Here is a 17,537-nt window from a genome sequence, read left to right on the forward strand (position 1 = left end):
CTTTAACTGAAATGTGAAAACACTGTGGGATTTCCCTTTCAGGCCTCTTATTTCAAATGTTTTATTCCACAAACACTAAGAGAAGGGTAGATCATCTCTGATTTAGGTTGACCTGGGTCTCCACTTGTTCTTGCCTTCTGCACACCAATATCAGTAGAGTTACAGTGACATAAACCAGAAGAATACAGTCAAAAATCAGATCCTTCCTACACCAAATCACTTTCCACATCTGTTTCCTATTTGTCTTATAATGACACATGGGATTATTTTGGGAATATATTCTGCTTTAACTGTCATGCCACTGACTCTGTAGCCTTATCAGATATTAATTGGTATTCAGGTTGAGCAATTGCCATCTACTAAGGAGAAATGCCAAGAAAATGTAGATTGATAATAACATTTTTCAATAATAGCTTGTAGCATTAGTGGCATCTTCTGTTATTGCAGTTGAGGTTTAGCATTCTCATCAATTTACTACTTTTATTTATTGTGCAAGATCTAGATATGGACCCTACAGTAGAATTCCAGAAATGCTTTTCTATTTGATTATTTATTCATCTCTGGTTAGAAGGAGCAAAACCAGAAAACTGGAGAGAAGCAAGGAATGTGTCTGGATTATTAAGAACCAGAAAGAAAGACAACAGCAGAGAGAGAAATGTTAATACTGTGTCAGATACTACAGATACAGGATGACTGTATAAACATAATCAGGGAGGCTACATGTACAAGAACATGCCTTAGGAGATTTTCTGGGAACAAACTTCACTCAGCTGTGTCCAACCTTTTTATCTTACAGTGCAGTAAGCCATAGAGGGCTGTCCTCCTAACTGTTCATTCTCCCTTCACCTTTTTCTTCAGTGAATGGAAGGAAATGTGAGTTCCATCTCACGTGCTTTTGAAAATATGTAATAAATACACACAGATACATGCTTGTGTGATGTAATTGAACAAGCCTGTAATAAAATCTGTAGGCTGTGGCTTACAGAATCATGGACACAGTGGGTTTAAAATAACACAGTTTGGAAGTGTGTTTGGTCACTGTATGGATGAGCAATATGGGGAAGGCAGGGAGCCAAGGAGGATGCTGCTTCCAAGGTGGACGTTGATCTCTTCTCTTTGGGGCTCCTTGACTTAATTAGATATCTGCAAATTAACCACAATGCAGGTGGGAAATGGAAATCCCAGGTTTTGCTGAGGTCTTCACAAGTCTTCTGTGAATGTTGAAGACTTCTGTGCACAAAGCATCTATTCTTCTGGTTTAACTGGGGAACCAAGTCTGATTGGCAGACTTGGTTCCCCAGTTAAAATTAATTAAATGTACTGAAAAGCCCATTGCTTTGGATTTATTTACCTCATTTGACTTGGTGTTGACTGAGGCCCTTTTTAATCTTGGTTTATATTCCCCTATGATTTGCCCTCAGCCTATATATTTTAAAAGTGTCATCTCGAGGCATTGAGGAGCAGTAGTAGTAGTAGTAGTAGTAGTAGTAGTAGTAGTAGTAGTAGTAGTAGTAGTAATAATGATGATAATAATAATAGTAGTAGTAATAATAATAGCTTTCCTGATGCAATTGAAATTGAATTTGAGGATATACTCAGGCTAGGAAAAGCAGAATTTGCACCATGTTGTGTACTAATCTACAGTGGTGGCACATTTCAGAAAATAACAGTCAGTAAAAAATAGATTTTATCTTTTTTTTAGATAAAAGTTTCAAATTCCTGCTTCTTCAGTTACTGTTACTCAGTTGTGTTCTCAGTGAAAGCAAAAATAATTCAATAAACCCATGAAAATTAATATGAAAATAAATTATATGTGAAGTGCAACAGAAGAGACACAAGCTGTTTATGTGTATTTTTGCCTTTGACCAGCATTCAGCACATACTGATTAGGAGATGGGCACTTTTACCAGATCCTCACCCAGTGCAATTTGACTTCCCTGAAGCCACAAACCCCACTGGGACTCACATACACTGCACTCTTCTTGAACACAGTTCAAATTACTTCTTAGTTTTCTTTAATGAAATAATGTTGCTTTTACCTTCTTTTTAATTTTTTTTTTAATTTTTAATTTTTTTTTTTATTTCACAGGACAACATTTTTAGAATGGAAGAGTCACATTTTGAAAATGGGCGGGGGAAAAGCCCTTATGACCCCAAACTGCTGACAGCTTCACTTTTAGTAGGTAGGTGCCACATAACAAGTTCAATGAGATGTTCATTCACTGTAAATAATTTGCCAGTTTTCTGCTTTTTTCTTTTTCTCCTTGCAACACCTACAATAGCCATTTGTTTTGTGCAATTTTTTTCCAGGTTAAAGCAATTCTGGTTTACTTTTAATACAGTTGACCCAATTGTCCTGAGGTGTAAGCCAAGATTCAGGTGCCACAAGAGCTGCTTTATACCTTGATTCTACTAAGTGTTTTTCCTTCTCACATCTTGGTGGAGGCATTTTAATCACCCAGTTTACAGGCTGGCCACACTGGTGGTCACACCAGCACAGCTGAGAGCTCAGTGAGAGCAGGAATAAATAATTCCTTACATCAGTTTTTCTGCCGAGGAATGTCTGTCACCCAGCTTTACCTTGCATGGAAGCTGGAGATCAATGAACAGCCCCTGGTCCAGGCCCTAAGGTGATGTTTCAGCTGAAGAGATTCTGTCTGACAGTATATAAAGTTAAATTCCTGGCCAGATCAAAAAGAAATAAATTAAGTGTTTCTGAATTGGTAATACTTCATTTCATGGAATATGTAAATACGGAGCAACTGGACTGTGTCAATCTAATTGAAATAATTGATTTAATTTATCTAATTGATTTAACTTATCTAATTAAATTAAATATATTAATTGCTTTACTTCACCTTCACAAAAAAGGCAAAGGGATGTTTTATGAGACTAAATTTGGAGGAAACAGATTCTTATTTCCCTACACCTCTGCCTAGGTGTAGCCACCTTATCTTTACCATCTTTACATGTAACTTTCTGGCAATTTATTACAACTTCAAATCCAAAAATAGTTTGAGAAAATTAGAGATTCTCATATTTTAGAAGTCTTCAGGAAATGACACATAATGAGATACATTGGTTTATTCAGGCCTTTGTCCATATTGTTAGCCTAGGGCCTTGCTTACCGTCTGCCCTTATTCTATTTACTTTGCATTTAAAAATTAAGCTATTCAAAAGAGACAGCAACAAAAATTTAGTCCTAAGTGTGCCTCATTTCCTGATCTTAAAAGCCCATAATGATCCCAGGTGATGAGCTAACCTGGGGACACATGCTTTTTAACAGGAAAAACAGGAAAGACATCCACATCTTGCTCCAACTTGTACCCTGTACAAACAGAAAGGAAAAAAGTGTGTGTAAAAGGCCAGTGTATAAATTGGTGCCTGGAGCAACTTGAATTTGTGACAGAGCTACTCTCAAGTGAATAGCTTTACTATTTACTTTAATATACAATAAAGAAGAGAATGATGACAAGCCAGTATTACATGGTATAACTGGTATGCAACTGCACAAAGTCAACAGCATCTAGCTTTTCACATTCCTTTTTTTTTTTCTTTCTCTCAGTCCGTCACAAATATGATTATCTTACTTCCCTTGGCTTAGATTTCATCTCTTTAATACATCTTTGCTTTCTTGAGCCCACTTCCTGACACTATAATTTTCACTCCATGTATATTTCCTTCTAATAAAGAATAGACTGAGCATGATCATTTGTTTTCAATCAGGCTTCAGTTAGAGCCACTGGGTGTAAAAACACAATAGAAAATGGTGCAAATCGAGCATTCAGAGCCAATGAAAAATTTCTGCTTCAGTCACACAAAACTCAGTGAGAAGCTGAAATTAGCATTCCTGCATCCTGAACATGAGCAGCCTTCTTTCTCTGCCTCCTTATAGTTGCCTCACAGCCACATTGCATTAGTGGTTATGATGTTGCATTTACTGCAGCCCTTTTCTGCTGAGTGTGTATTGCAGAGGGCGTATGCCAAATTCACCATTGGTTCTTTGCCTAAAAATAACTCCTCTTTGCCAAAACCACCTTGTTTTTTTATGGTAAAATGATGACCCAAGGCAAAATAACTTCCACCCCCAAAACAGTTGAGAAACAGGGGATGGACTGGGCAAGCAATGGCTGGAGATGGAGAGGTTTGGTCCAGCTGCTGTCCAAAGCAGGGAGCACAGGAGGGAAGCAGTGAGTGAGGGCAAGCAGGCCAGAGGAGCCTCTTAAACACAAAAATGTCACAACAGGGACGTGGATACACTGCTGCTTCTCTTCTCCGGGCTGAGCTGAAACTCAGCTACTCCCACCCCTTCAGAATATTTGTCCTCTTTAGTGAACATGGTTTATCTAAGATTTAAGAGGGCAGCTATGTAAAAGAATTCCCCAGCATTCATTAAAATGCAGTGTTATAATTCGTAATTGTAAGTAACTATCAGGAAAGTTAAAAAGTGGCTGAGAAGAGTAATTTAGATGGTTGCTGAGAGGAGGGAAACATTATCTCTCTTCTTCATCAGAAACACTAAACAGACGTTTTGCAAAGTGTGGAACGACAATATGTTTTTGACACCGTAACTAGAAAGTAAATTTTAGGTAAGTGAAATGCAGGAATTTGGGCAAAACGTAAATGTTAATTTGCAAAAAAGTAACTTCAGGTCTTAAATAGCCGTTAGTACCCAGGAGGCCTATTCTGTATTTCAGCTGAAACAAACTCTTACCAGTGTAAAGAGAATCTTCAGTTTTCCCTCTCTCTTAAAAAAAATCAATAGTAATTGGAAAAAAAAAAAAAACGCCACACTAAAGCAAAGCGAAAATAAACAGTTCATCATTATTAAATTGTTCCAATATTTTTCCAGTATACATTCCTTGTTCCATCCACCTGCAGACATTTTTCATTATTTTTTTAACAGTTGTTCATTAACGTTGGTTATTGCTGCCCTACTCTAAAGTAAATGCCAGCTGGGAACATGATACAAGTGGTTCCTAGTAATGTAAGACCGTGTGCAGCCATTCCTATCTCTGTGCTGCTAACTACACACTCTCCATTTGAGTGGGCTAATGCATGAAATGTGGAGACCCAGAAATCCCTGGGCACCACTCACGAGTATTCCAGTGTGGGAGGAAAATGAGAAGCAGCATGGTTTCCAAGGAATATAATCACAGGAGAAAATATCACTGAATGTGTTAGACTAAAGGAATTCTATTGGAACAGTTGAAAAACAAATAACAAACCTTCAGAGAAGGAGGCGGCATTGTCCCAACAACTGTTTGTTTAGGGAAATGACCATTTGGGTTTTTCAAAAGCTTTGGTAATCCAGAATCCTCAAAACTTTTTATGCTTCTGTGACTCACTGATTTTTTCTTCTTTTCTTTTACCATTCACAATTCCTTTTAGATTTTATTTAATCTTTCAGTTTTAAAAATCAGTTTAGGTGCCTTAATGCTCCCAAATGTGTATTAATATGATCTGAAATACAGTGGCCTTTCACTAGTTAAGAACTTTAGTACTCTATTTCTTAGAAATTAACTAGTAAGTACATATGAGGTTCGAGATTTTAAAATTACTGTAATTTCTGGGAAATTTTAGTTATTGATTTTAAAAGAAGTGAAGTCAAACCACCTCTATGTCTGAAAATCTTAACTGAATAAACCTTTTAACCATTTGTGAACCCTTTTACCATTGAGAGCAATGGTGACATGCAGGGCTTGGCTTTGCCTACATTCCTCATTCATTCAACTTCCTTACTACTTTGAAAAGAAAGTTTACAGTTTTTTACTCTGCACAAATTACTTTCTTTCAGAATGCCATCTTACTTAAAAGCTGAATAGAAGCAATTTATCAAATAGATACAATTTATCAAATAGATGCACTTTGCATAGTTTTCAACATCTTTGTATCTCATGACCTTGGGGAGTTATTCAGAGTTCTGTGCTGTTTGTGTAAAAGTTTCCTCCCCTCCAAAAATCAGAATTACTATGGACTTTAATTGTTGCCTCTTTATTCAGTAAAGTCAATATATGTATCTCTGTTTACATTTGTGTGTCATCATGCTACTCCTTTACAATAGGTGATTTTGGTCCAAAAGATATTTTTTACTTATGCAAACAACTGAAGGCCATCCTTTAGTTCTGGACAGTGGTTCCTTTGTGCTGCTGGGCTGGAAATACAAATTGACTAATTTTTTCTTTTTTTTTTTTCTCCTTTATTCTTTCCCTTCGATAAATGTTTGTCAGTTTTCAAACTATTAATTTCCACTTTCTTCTTAAAGTTTATAAAACTTCTTTTTAAACTGCTGACAGTAGAAGTAACACAGTGAAGATTATCTGTGACATCAAAGAATCATTTTCCAGACTAGCAATGAGTGAATTTCAGTCCAAAAGAAAGTATGCACAGGGAAATAAAGATGAATGTACTTCTATCTAGACAGGAGGCAGAATCCTCATATAGCTTTTGCATAGCACTAACTCAAAGGATGTGCACATCTGGGACATGACTTGAGGCTCACCCTGAATTTTGCAAAAATTATCTAAAGCCTTACAAAAATAAATGGTATTCCTTGGTATTTCTGTCTGGAAGAAGTCAAAATCCCCTTTTTGCATGACTACAGCAGATCAGTTCAAACTGCAGGCACTGGTTTGGGTACACTGAAACTTGTGGGGGCTGTAGTAGGGAGAATAGAAAGGTCAGACAGTTTTCTACAGACCCTTCCTCATTTTAAACATGCTGAAGCCAGTTATTGGCAAAACTTTTATCCTGTCACCGTTGAAGAAAAAGTATCAGCCACAAGAGCCTTGTAGTGTCCTCTTGGGCTGAGCTGAGTCCAGCCTGGAAAATATGTTAATTTCCTGTGTTTTTTATATATCAAGTTAGAAACCAAGGTGTCAAAACAACCTTACAATTCTAAATATTTCAAATGTATAATTTTCATTCATTTTCAAATTGCGTTTGGTTAAATTTTAGCAATATAGTATTAAATATAGATTTTTTTCTTGACTGATTGACCTTTAGATCTGTTGATAACTAAGAAGAAAAATAGCCCTTGTTGGTTTTTCCTTTCCCCTTTGATTTCTATTGATTTATCAGAACTCTCTGGGGATTGAAAGACAAGAAAATGAAGATAAGGTTAAAGAAAGGTTAAGCATAGCATCAAAGCCCTTTTCACAGGCAAAAAGGTTTTATGATCTTTAAAATCTCAGCTGCATACTCTGTACATAATAATAACTATAATTAAGTGATTGTCTCCCCTTCAAAAAAAAGTTGAAAATGACACAGAAGAATGGTAAATCGTTAATTAATGATATGCTGTTCTGTTTCCCTTCTGATTACACCTCCTGCTGGGCATGACTGGTCTATTTGCCTCTAATCTCTGCTGTGAATTCATTCACTTCCACGCCTTTCCGCTATCATGTTTTCACCCCTCCTGACTTTCACAGCTACCATATGGCTGCAGAGCCACTCTAGTTCACTTGGTGATTTCATGGTGTCAGTGTTCAGGGAAAAAGATGACAGTGATATGCAGTAGGCATGCTTGGATCTGGTTGTCCTGCCATGGAAATGCCTAAAATTGCCATGAAAATGATAAAAATGTTCCTAAAAGGGTGTTTTAAAATGAGGATATGGTAGAGTTCATCGTGACCATGAAAAATGTATTACCTTAGCTAAAGAAAGAGTTATTTTATCCTCAAACTTGTCTTTTACACAAGGGACCTGTGTAATATGGGTAGTTTGAAAGTAGTAGCTGGAAGGAATAATGCTCTTTAATTCCATTTTACCAGCATAGAGTAGGTTATCTCATTTCACGTACAGATGTAGAACACAGTCCTAAAAAAATGCATTTTTAGCATTTTTGATTCGGAGTGATTTCATGGACAAGCTGTAAATTAATGTCAGAAAGATATGTGCTGTACTTTGATCCCTGGTTCTTTTCTGTGGCTCTCGTTACAATGTCATTATTATTATTATTACACTCTCCTCCAGCTGGCAGGTATTTAACTTGACCTGCTCCTGAATTTAGTCAGTCTCTCTCTCCGTACTCCCTCTGTCTCCTCTGTGGCTGAGGAGGGACACACTGGGATGAGTTCCATCTCCAGCCAGGCTGTGTATGTGCCATTTATGGGCTGGAGTATCACAGGTCAATTTTTAGTTCAGTTGTTCACTGTGAATTGTGTGGGGGTCAGGGTAGCAGGGAATGACCTCGTTTATTTTCTCCCTTAGCTGTTGCCCTTTGCCAGTACCAGTTACAAAGGTGGCCAAAGCAGAAAGGCATGTTCTGTATTTCCTGTAAAATATACTGTTTTTCTGAGGACCTGCTCAGAAAAAAGGGTAAAAAAACAAACTATAATAAAATGGCAACAACAACAACAAAAAAAAAATCAAAAACGACAAATCCAAAAACAAAAACCCAAAACAAAACGAAAAAGCCCCTTAAACAAACCAAAGTAAAAACCACATAATTTCTATAGGAAAAATTGGAGGGACCTAAGGACTTTCTGAACCAAAAGTGGCTGAGCTGGACTCTTCAGTTTCCAGAGTCACATAAACCCTGTAGGTTGGAAGGCCTCCAAACCAAACTCCTGTGCTAAACAGGGCAATTTCACAGTTAGGTGGGTTTTCTGAGGCTGCACACTCCTGCCTGCCAGGGTAGGTGCACTGGCTGTCGCTGTTCCAGCCTAAGAATCCAAACACATTTTTGCAAAGCACACCAGCAGTCTGCAGATACAGCTCATTTGCAAGAGGTTACAATTAAGCTCTGCAGTGAGGAATTGGGTCTAATCTCTATTTTCAATGACAATACGTTGCATATGGCTTGCTGTTTTGTAATTCACTCATTATCCCTATTAGTGAAATATGAACATATGACAGCTTTCTCTGACTTGCCACGACTGGAAAATTGGGGAATATTGCTTACAGTTCTGTCCTCCTGCAGATGGAGAACTGTACTCTGGCACAGCAGCAGACTTCATGGGCAGGGACTTTGCCATTTTCCGAACTCTGGGGCATCACCATCCCATCAGGACAGAGCAGCACGACTCCCGGTGGCTAAATGGTATGTAAAATGCACATTTCTCTGCTTACACTCATCCAGCCATTAAAGGCTAGCACACAGCTCTGTTCCAGCAACATCTGTGACATATACGCTCCTCTTTTATTTGGGGCAGAATTCTGCCTTAAACCAGTTAAACTAATCAAAAGTGATTTATAAAGAGGCATTTTTTGGTTTAATTACGCTGAGATTTGTGGAGTGTGATTAAATTTAAAACATACACAGACAGTATGAGCAGCATAGTCATGCAAGTTGGACAGAAGCTCAGGGCCTGAGGCATCAGCCACACATGAGCACCAAGTAGCTCCAGAGCCTTGGGCAGGATTGTGCTTTGTACAGGGTTTAATTTTGGCTGGATTGAAGGGGACGCTGGCCACATCCAGCTGAAAGTCACCCAGCAGAACTTCATGAGCAAGCCAGAGTTGTCAGGAGTTTGGAAAATAAAAAAGGGTCCTGGGGATTCCAAGTGATTTGGTTTCAAAATATCCAATAGTTTAGCAAGGCACAATTTCTTGCATTATTGTATGGATATTAGCAATCAAGCCTGTGGTTGTTTATTTGCATGTCTGAGGCAGGGAAGATAGTTTCAGAGGAAATTTGATTTTGCCTTCATGTACCAATATACTTTAAAATGCATCTGAGTACTCTATCCAAGTTCTACTGAAGTCAAATTTACAATAGCTCAAATGGAATTACACTTGGCTTTAGCTATACAAGGATATGAGCATTTTCAAAATAAGAATTCATTGTCTGAAAAAGCTGACATTTGAATTAAGTAATACTTACTGTAGTTGCTGAGTTAATTTAAATTTTAATTTTTTAAGTGTTAACTAGCTCTACTTTGGCTGTACATACTGCTTGCACCTGCACTCCTGTTTTTGAATTCACAAATTATTTTATTCTTAGACATTTTTTGCTCCTAGCCATATTATTTATGTCTCTGCTGAGGTTCAGGCTTTCTTATGTGGTTTTACAATGTAGTGCAAACTGTTCACACAAATTTGAATGTGTAAGAGCAGAGTATGTTTTAAAACACAGTTTGTTATTAGCTAGTCAAGACCTTCTAATATCAAACTGGATATCACATCAGTTGTATATACAATCCATAACAACATCAGCCCCTGACTCATAACTAAAACCACAAGATGCTCTTGCAAGTTGGATTAACTCTATATATAACACACATTGGATGCACATATCACATAAGTGTCTATCTGACAAGTATGGATATGTATTTTAATATTGCGAGTTTATGAATCTGATTCATATCCTGTTAAATTTAGTTTTGCTGCAATTCATGTGGACAGCTATCTGTCTGGAGAACAGATTCAGGTCTACAGCATTTCAGCTCTACAATCTGTGTTTTCCAGTAACACAAAAATTGTATTCATTGGGTTATTCTATTATGACAGTAAACAAGATTTCTGGTCTTCAGGAAACAGTAAAGTACAAGGTTTATAGGCATAACCATCTATCTTGATACCTGGTAGAGCAATAATGTGTTAAAGATGACCAACATCAACTTCAGTTATGAGAGTCATGATGACATTTTAAACCCAGTCATGCAAGCAAAATCTGCTTTTGTGCAGTAGATTTGCACAATGACAGCTGAGTCAGGAGGATTTATGCAGTGGGAAAATGCAGCCATTGTCCACAGGCCCTGTACTTCCCCGCTGAAATCGTGTCATTCCGTTGTGGATTCGGTTATCAGTCTTTCAGCGCTCCATGTGAGAACTGCTTTTCCCAAATTAGCACTGAGGTTACATCTGACAGGGCAGAAACCACAACTGCTCTGTGCTCGAGGTGGGGAGCTGATGAACCTCAAGCTTTCTTGAATTTAAGTATTTTACAAAGTGAGCATAACAGTAGAAAGAGCATTTTTTGTATCCCAGGGTGAAGGTGATTTCCAACTCTGAAATAAAATTCTTGCACTGTATTCCTGTGTGGAAAGTTTCAAACTTAATTTAAAACAAGATAAGAATCAAATTGAAACCTTTAGAAATTATTCTCATAACTGTCCATAATTTAATAGAGAACGATCCTTAAGTACATTTTTGAAATCTCTCTCTCCGCTGCAACTTAATACATTTACCTTCCTAATATGGAAAGATTGGTCTAAAATCTGCACGACAACATTCCTATTAGAGGCTCTGAGGGTTTACTGTTAATTTCCCAGTGATAAGATCCTGGCAGCCTTTCCACGCAGCTCTCCTAATTTCAGCATCTCGCATGGAAATCCAAAAGTGATAATAGTTCAGGTTTGAAACTCTGCAGGCATGCCAGTCCTTTGATAATTGTTTTTAATTTGTCATTTTTCTTTTTAAAATAAAATTATAAAAGAAGCTCTGTGTTTGCATGTTGTTGAAGTGGATATGCTTTTAATGAAACAAGCTCTCATTGAAGATTGAGGTGTTCACTCCTTTCTTAAAGATCTATACAAACTATTTTTGAAACTTAAGTTTGCAGACCTTTACAAGTTTTTTAGCAAATACATGGCTTTCTGTGTAGTGGTGGGTTTTCTTTCCCAGTTGTTTATTACAGTGTGCTTAGCCTCAGGTAAAAAAGCAGTATTCTAAGGGGCATATACTGAAAGCTGCAAGAGTTCTGATCAAACTCAGAGACAAATTCTCATCTCTGGAGAGTTTAATAGTTAGGTGATGAGATATCCAGTTCTAAGTCCTTACTAGTGTTTACTTCAGGCAGAGCAGGAGCTAAATTGCTTTTTCCATACTGAGGCTAAGGTCAGAGCTGACAGGCTGCAGAAAACACAGCTGATTGGTACCAAAAATGGAGAGGAGGAGACAGTTGCACGTGAAGGGCTTGTGAACTTTTCCCAGAAATTGTCTTGCCCTGAACTGGCATAAAAGTAGAACAACATTACACAGAGTGATTAAGTTTTTGGGATTTAAGAAGGAACACAGAGTTACTACAGACATCACACAGTCACATTTTGGAGATGCTCAACCTTCTTACAGAAATTGTATGTTTTGGGGAAGAGAACTGTGCCCAGCCGAAGGGAAGGTGCTGACCAGCAGCTCTTAAAGACTTCTTAAGTCTCTTAGAGATATTAAATACTCACAGGCTTCTAAAGCTTTCATTTTGTATAAATAATTAAACAGTCACCAAGCCAAATAAAACAAGGGAGACTGATTCTATAGCCATGTAGTCAGGGCATTCATCTAGAAGCTAGGGAACCATACATCAGTCACTGTAGCAATGTATATTTAATTATTGATACAGAGTTGGCCAGATGTGACAAGGAAGCATTTGCAAAAACACAGTAAAAAAAGCTGGTGCTCAGGGAAGTCATCTTGGACATGAAAAGCTGCAGTTCAGTGCCCCAGACTGAATCATGTGCTTTGTTATAAGCCATGTTTATGCACGCTTGAACATTACTGGCTCCTCTGGTACGTGCATGGAGTTTTCTCTGCACAAAAGAAACTGGCAATCTTACTCAGTCCCAGTGAGGGTCAAGAATTGTTTTGAACTCTCAGAGAAAAAAAAAATTGAAGTTGTAAAAAATTTTGTGTTCAGCTTTACTATAAGGAACCGTGGCCTTGATGTCACACATAAACCTTACAAAGTCTTGCCTATTGGCAAGTACACGATTCCCTTTAAATGTGCCATTGCCTCTCATAGTTCAGAGGCATAAAGTTACTTTGAAGAAGCATGGATCATGTCCTGCTTGCTTCCATGAACTGCTGCAGAGGTTAAGAAAAAAGATGAGCAGAGTGCTGTGCAGGTGGGAGCAGCTTTCCCTGGCGCCAGGGAGTTCCCTGCTGCAGAGATGCTGTGCACCATCCCCACGCCTTCCTGCGAGGGCTCAGGGCATGGCTGCAGGCAAAAAGGCAGAACTGGCAGTGCAGCCTACCAGAGCAAATGCTGAGCAATGCAAAGGCAGTGCACCCAAGGCAGTTTTCAAGCTGAAGATTAGAGGAGTGGAAGGAGAGGGCTTAAAGCCGCTCTCATCTTCTCTGACTTGAGCACAGGGGATCTGGCCTTAAATTGTTAACATTTTGTAAAACGAATAGCCATAAACATTTATTTTAAAAGCAAAGCAGGATTGGGCTGAGCAAAATCTGAAAGGAAATGAAATCACAAAAGCTGCATTAGAATAGTATTATGAATCAGGTTTGCACCCCAGAAACACTGGCCTCACTCACCCTCTTTACTAGACCAGGGGTTAAGAGAGATTGTCAGTCTGGATTTCCAGACTTGGCTTGGAATTTCCTTGCTTTTTATGGGTTTAAACCACTCTATGATATTATTTTAGCATGCTTTCCATGGCTTAATTTTTAAAGTGGAATAGTAACTGCGCTTAGTTCCCTGAGGTTGTTGTCCTTGGTAATCTTTACTTTACAGTTACATAAACAGCTGAGAATTATAGAGGCTGAGCGACTGTTCAATAAAAAAGAAAATGCCCTCTTAAATTTAACAGGGTCCAAGGCAGGAAACATCGGTTTGATACTCTCCTGGCATTCAAACAAACCTGTAGACATCACTTTGTGTAGTTTCCACTTCAGACACTTTGTTGAATGTCCCAGCATTGGCATTACACACACATGATCTTGAGTATGTATTGCACAGTAGACTAATGTCTGCAACAGGAAGAAAAGATTGAAGATATTTTACAGGATTTTTACCTCTCTAATAAAATGCATTAAATGCATCAAAATGTTAGAAATTAATTACTCTTGCTGAGACTTGGGTGTGTACATGTTCTGATCCTTGAACCTATAATTAGTCTTTGGTCAACCACACCAAACCCTTTTTCTAGGTATACATAACCACTGATGGCCCCCTCTGCTGTGCCACTCCCTTGTTCCTAAATGCCTTTCCTGCTTCCTTTTTTCCAGCTCAACTCATGCACATTCTCAATCCAGATATACAGCATGCAAAATACAGGTATCAGCTGTGGGAAGGGGCCACAGGACCCAGCCATCCTGGTACCTGGGGTTGTTTCATAAAATGCGTCTAAGATATTATTGGAGGAAGGAGGTCAGGGATGCTACAAATACAGTAAATCTCCATCAAGAGAAGAGCTGTTTAAACAAAGGACATTACAGAAACAAACAAACAAACAAAAAAACCCATGAAATCAAAAACAAAACTGTGAACTGCGAACTGCGTATGAATTTATTTAGTCTTCAGATTCGAAGTTTTGAAATATGATGGGAATGAAATTAGAAAAAGCTGTCCAATAGAAATAGTCAGTGAGGCAGCCTAGCTGGTTTTCAGAGGAACTCAGGTAACATTTTATGTGTTATTATATAGCACACTTGCCTGGCATCCCAAGAGACTACAGTGAGTAGACTAAGAACCCTCTTCCAGGTCTGCATTACCCATGAATTTACAAGGACATATTTAAACAACCTTATGAGTGAAAACACTGAGCGAATTTTTTTTGTGTCTTTTTTTTTGTTGTCCTTTTGCTGTTAATTTCCCTGTGAAGGGATCTCTTGCATTTAAAATAGGCATTTCTATATCTGAGCAGCTGATACGTCCTGTCATGCAGGCTGCAGTGTGGACTGAGTTCCACACTTTCCCTGCACGGCTTGCAGAAGAAGCATGAGCAGCTCCGACCCTTGTGGCACAAAACATGTCCAGATATGCAAGCCTCATTTCTCACTCAATAAGTCCTCCTACCCCCCCATTCCCACTATCTCCATTGCTAAGAATAGTAATAAATAATTTCACAGTGATAAATTCCATGTGTGACAAATGCTAATGTCACCGAACACAGTGCTAGGAAGTGCTCAGAAACTATGGTGACGGTGGCATAATACTGTGAACAGAATGGCACACAAACTCAATTTACAAGGTTTGGTTTTTTTTTTTCTCCTTAAGTCTGCTTAAGTCTGTAGATCCATATTTGAGAGATTGAGTATGAATTTTAAGTTGTTTTTCTCATTGCAATCTAACAAGCTTTATCTATATACATATTTTGTTACTACCAATTCTTTTTTTCTTGGAAGAAATGAATAATTTTTGAAATCAGAAAATAAAGGGCTCTTTCTTATTGTTATTACTAGATATTTATCCTGTCCCTAATCTGAAATAGTTACAGGTCAGGAAGCCAAAGGCCCTGCTGAACACTTGACCAGAAGATTCTCATGTATTTGAACCAGTTGATTCACTTGAACCTGTCTTAAAACTATTCCCTGTATCTTTAAACAAAATAAGAGAAGCATTTGGTTCAGAAATCAAAGACCAAGTAGCAATTAGAATGTGCTTAACAGTTTCTGTGGATGTGAGAAAGGTCATGAAGATGGTAGGTGAAGACAAGCAGAAATAATAAAATCTTCCCATCAAGTGGCCTAAATGAAATTATTTGAAATCATTCTAGGAAAGAGATCTTCTTTCTCATTCTCTATCCCTCCCATGCCCCCTGTAATTTGGTAATTGTCTTCATTAAATATCAGTGCTGTGGATGATATTTTGTTTTGTTTAGGTTGAAAAGATGGTAAAAGTAGCCAAAGGACCAGTTTTGAGGTTGGAGTGGAAAAAGCGGATAGGAAAGATGAAGCAGCAGAGAACATTCTCCTAGTCTGACTGTACATTTTGAAGCCTTCCTGACGCTATAGAGAATATGGCCTGGAGCAGGAAGACTTGCATCAGTTGGTCTGAACAACAGCCACAGTGTGCTCCAGGAAGTTGGATACAAGTTAGTCCAGGAACATGACTTAGGACATGTGTATTTTACATGGTTAACCATGGGCTCATTTATGGGTTTTAACTTGGTCAGCCTTACTATCCATACCAAAAAAATGTAATAGCTGGGAGTGCAGATTAGAAGCCATTCTTTGCTGCAATTCATTCATTCTGTGACTCTCTTTATAGTGCATATAAGATCAAAAATAGTGGGAGAGCTTAGAGTTCTTTGTTCACTGTTTGCACTGGAGACCAGAGAAGTTTCTCTGCTGCATAAAATACAATTTTAGGAAAGAAGTTCATAGTTCTCAAAACAATTAGTGTGGGATATGACCCCAGTCCCAACCAGATCCCTGCAGCATAGTCTTTCTAAAAAGAGACTTGCCAGTGATGGACAGTTTGAGATCTGCACTCACTCTTGTGCACTGAGTTGGTCTATTGGTGATGTGCCTTAAAATTGCTAAATTTTAAGGTTTTGATTTCAATTGTGAATTGAAAGGTCAACATATCAACATATATCAGTTTAACAAACCCAGTAAATCCTGATGAGTCTTGTGCTGGGGTGAAATCTGAGAGTGCAGCCATTCCCATCACCTTCTCTGGAAGGCAGTTGGATGAAAGAGCCAGAACAAGCTCTGGGGAGATTCTGGATGTGGATAAATCAATGTACCTCTGTACTGGGTAAAACTGGTGATCTCATTGAGGTGTTCAGATTCAAATTTGATGGTGCAGGTGAGTCGATTTCTATAGTCATCCTTTAGAAAAATAAATCCAAGTTCTCTCTGCTTCTTTCAGCAGCAGGACCTGCTGTGTAAAATTTCATCTGCATGAGCACACTCCAGGAGCACATTTAGTTGGAGGAGTGGGGCTCTGTGCCCTTCTCACAATGATAAGAAACACCTCAAATTTTCCAATTATCAATTGTCCCAGTGATATTCTATCTCCTCTAAAGAGTGTTTTTTCTTTCCTTTTTTTTTTTTCTTGTGCTAAGGATGGAATATTTTTCCTGTGGATTTATTTCAGTGGATAACTTATAGAGATGGCAGTGGATGGCTTTGTAGAGTCTGTCCACTTAAGGTGACAAATTTAGAATATTATTCCAGCAGTGGCAATAACCTCTACTAGAAAGCTTTGTGTACTACTTTTAGTTAATGTATGATTAAAAAGATAATTTCTATCTATCTATCTATCTATCTATCTATCTATCTATCTATCTATCTATCTATCTATCTATCTATCTATCTATCTATCTGTTACCCACATGCATCACTTCATAGGAGGACTCTCCCTTTTCCCTGGAGATAAATCTCAGTAGGAAAAAAAGAGTCATTTGTCCAGAATAGGTATAGCGTTCAGGTTCTAAGTTTGCATTTTGCTTTGCTTTTGGTACAGAACCCACTTTAAATTACACAACAGCAGTTTCTTTGTAATTATCATTTTTGCAGAGATCCAAATCAGCTTAAGCAAAAGCAAAGTTCAGATTAGGTGGCCAGATTCCAAAGACAAAGCCTCTGTGTTACAGACCTTGCAAATTCAAGTAGGTTTCCCATGATCTCTGTGAGAGCTCATCACAGCTCTGATGCTTGAAAACCAGTGACTTTTAACTACCAAACTGTGCCTCCTTTCTTGTTCACAAAAGTCACTAACCAGTTTTTTCAGACAAGTTAAGCAGAAATCTGTTTGTAGGAGTCACACAGCAGAATACTAATTGATTTAAACAAAGGAGGAGTGGGTCTGTTACAGCCCCCTTTATTGGGATATGACATACATCCGAATTTTCCTTTTGCATTCTTGTGTTGTTTTGTGCTTTTTTCCTTCTGCTCTAGCCATCAATTTAATGAGTGTT

The 17,537-nt window shown here is 38.1% G+C and overlaps 1 protein-coding gene across 1 annotated transcript in view; it reads left to right on the top strand.

Moving 5' to 3' along the window:
* Positions 1-17,537, top strand: part of SEMA3A (semaphorin 3A) — a 165,447-nt gene that overhangs the window by 96,087 nt on the left and 51,823 nt on the right. The window contains exons 5-6 of the mRNA XM_063153781.1: positions 2,090-2,183; positions 8,924-9,043. Of these exons, the coding sequence (XP_063009851.1) occupies positions 2,090-2,183; positions 8,924-9,043 (214 nt within the window). The remainder of the gene's footprint in view (positions 1-2,089; positions 2,184-8,923; positions 9,044-17,537) is intronic.

The sequence above is a fragment of the Melospiza melodia genome, chromosome 4 (genome assembly GCF_035770615.1).
Source record: "Melospiza melodia melodia isolate bMelMel2 chromosome 4, bMelMel2.pri, whole genome shotgun sequence".
Classification (NCBI taxonomy): Eukaryota; Metazoa; Chordata; class Aves; order Passeriformes; family Passerellidae; genus Melospiza; species Melospiza melodia.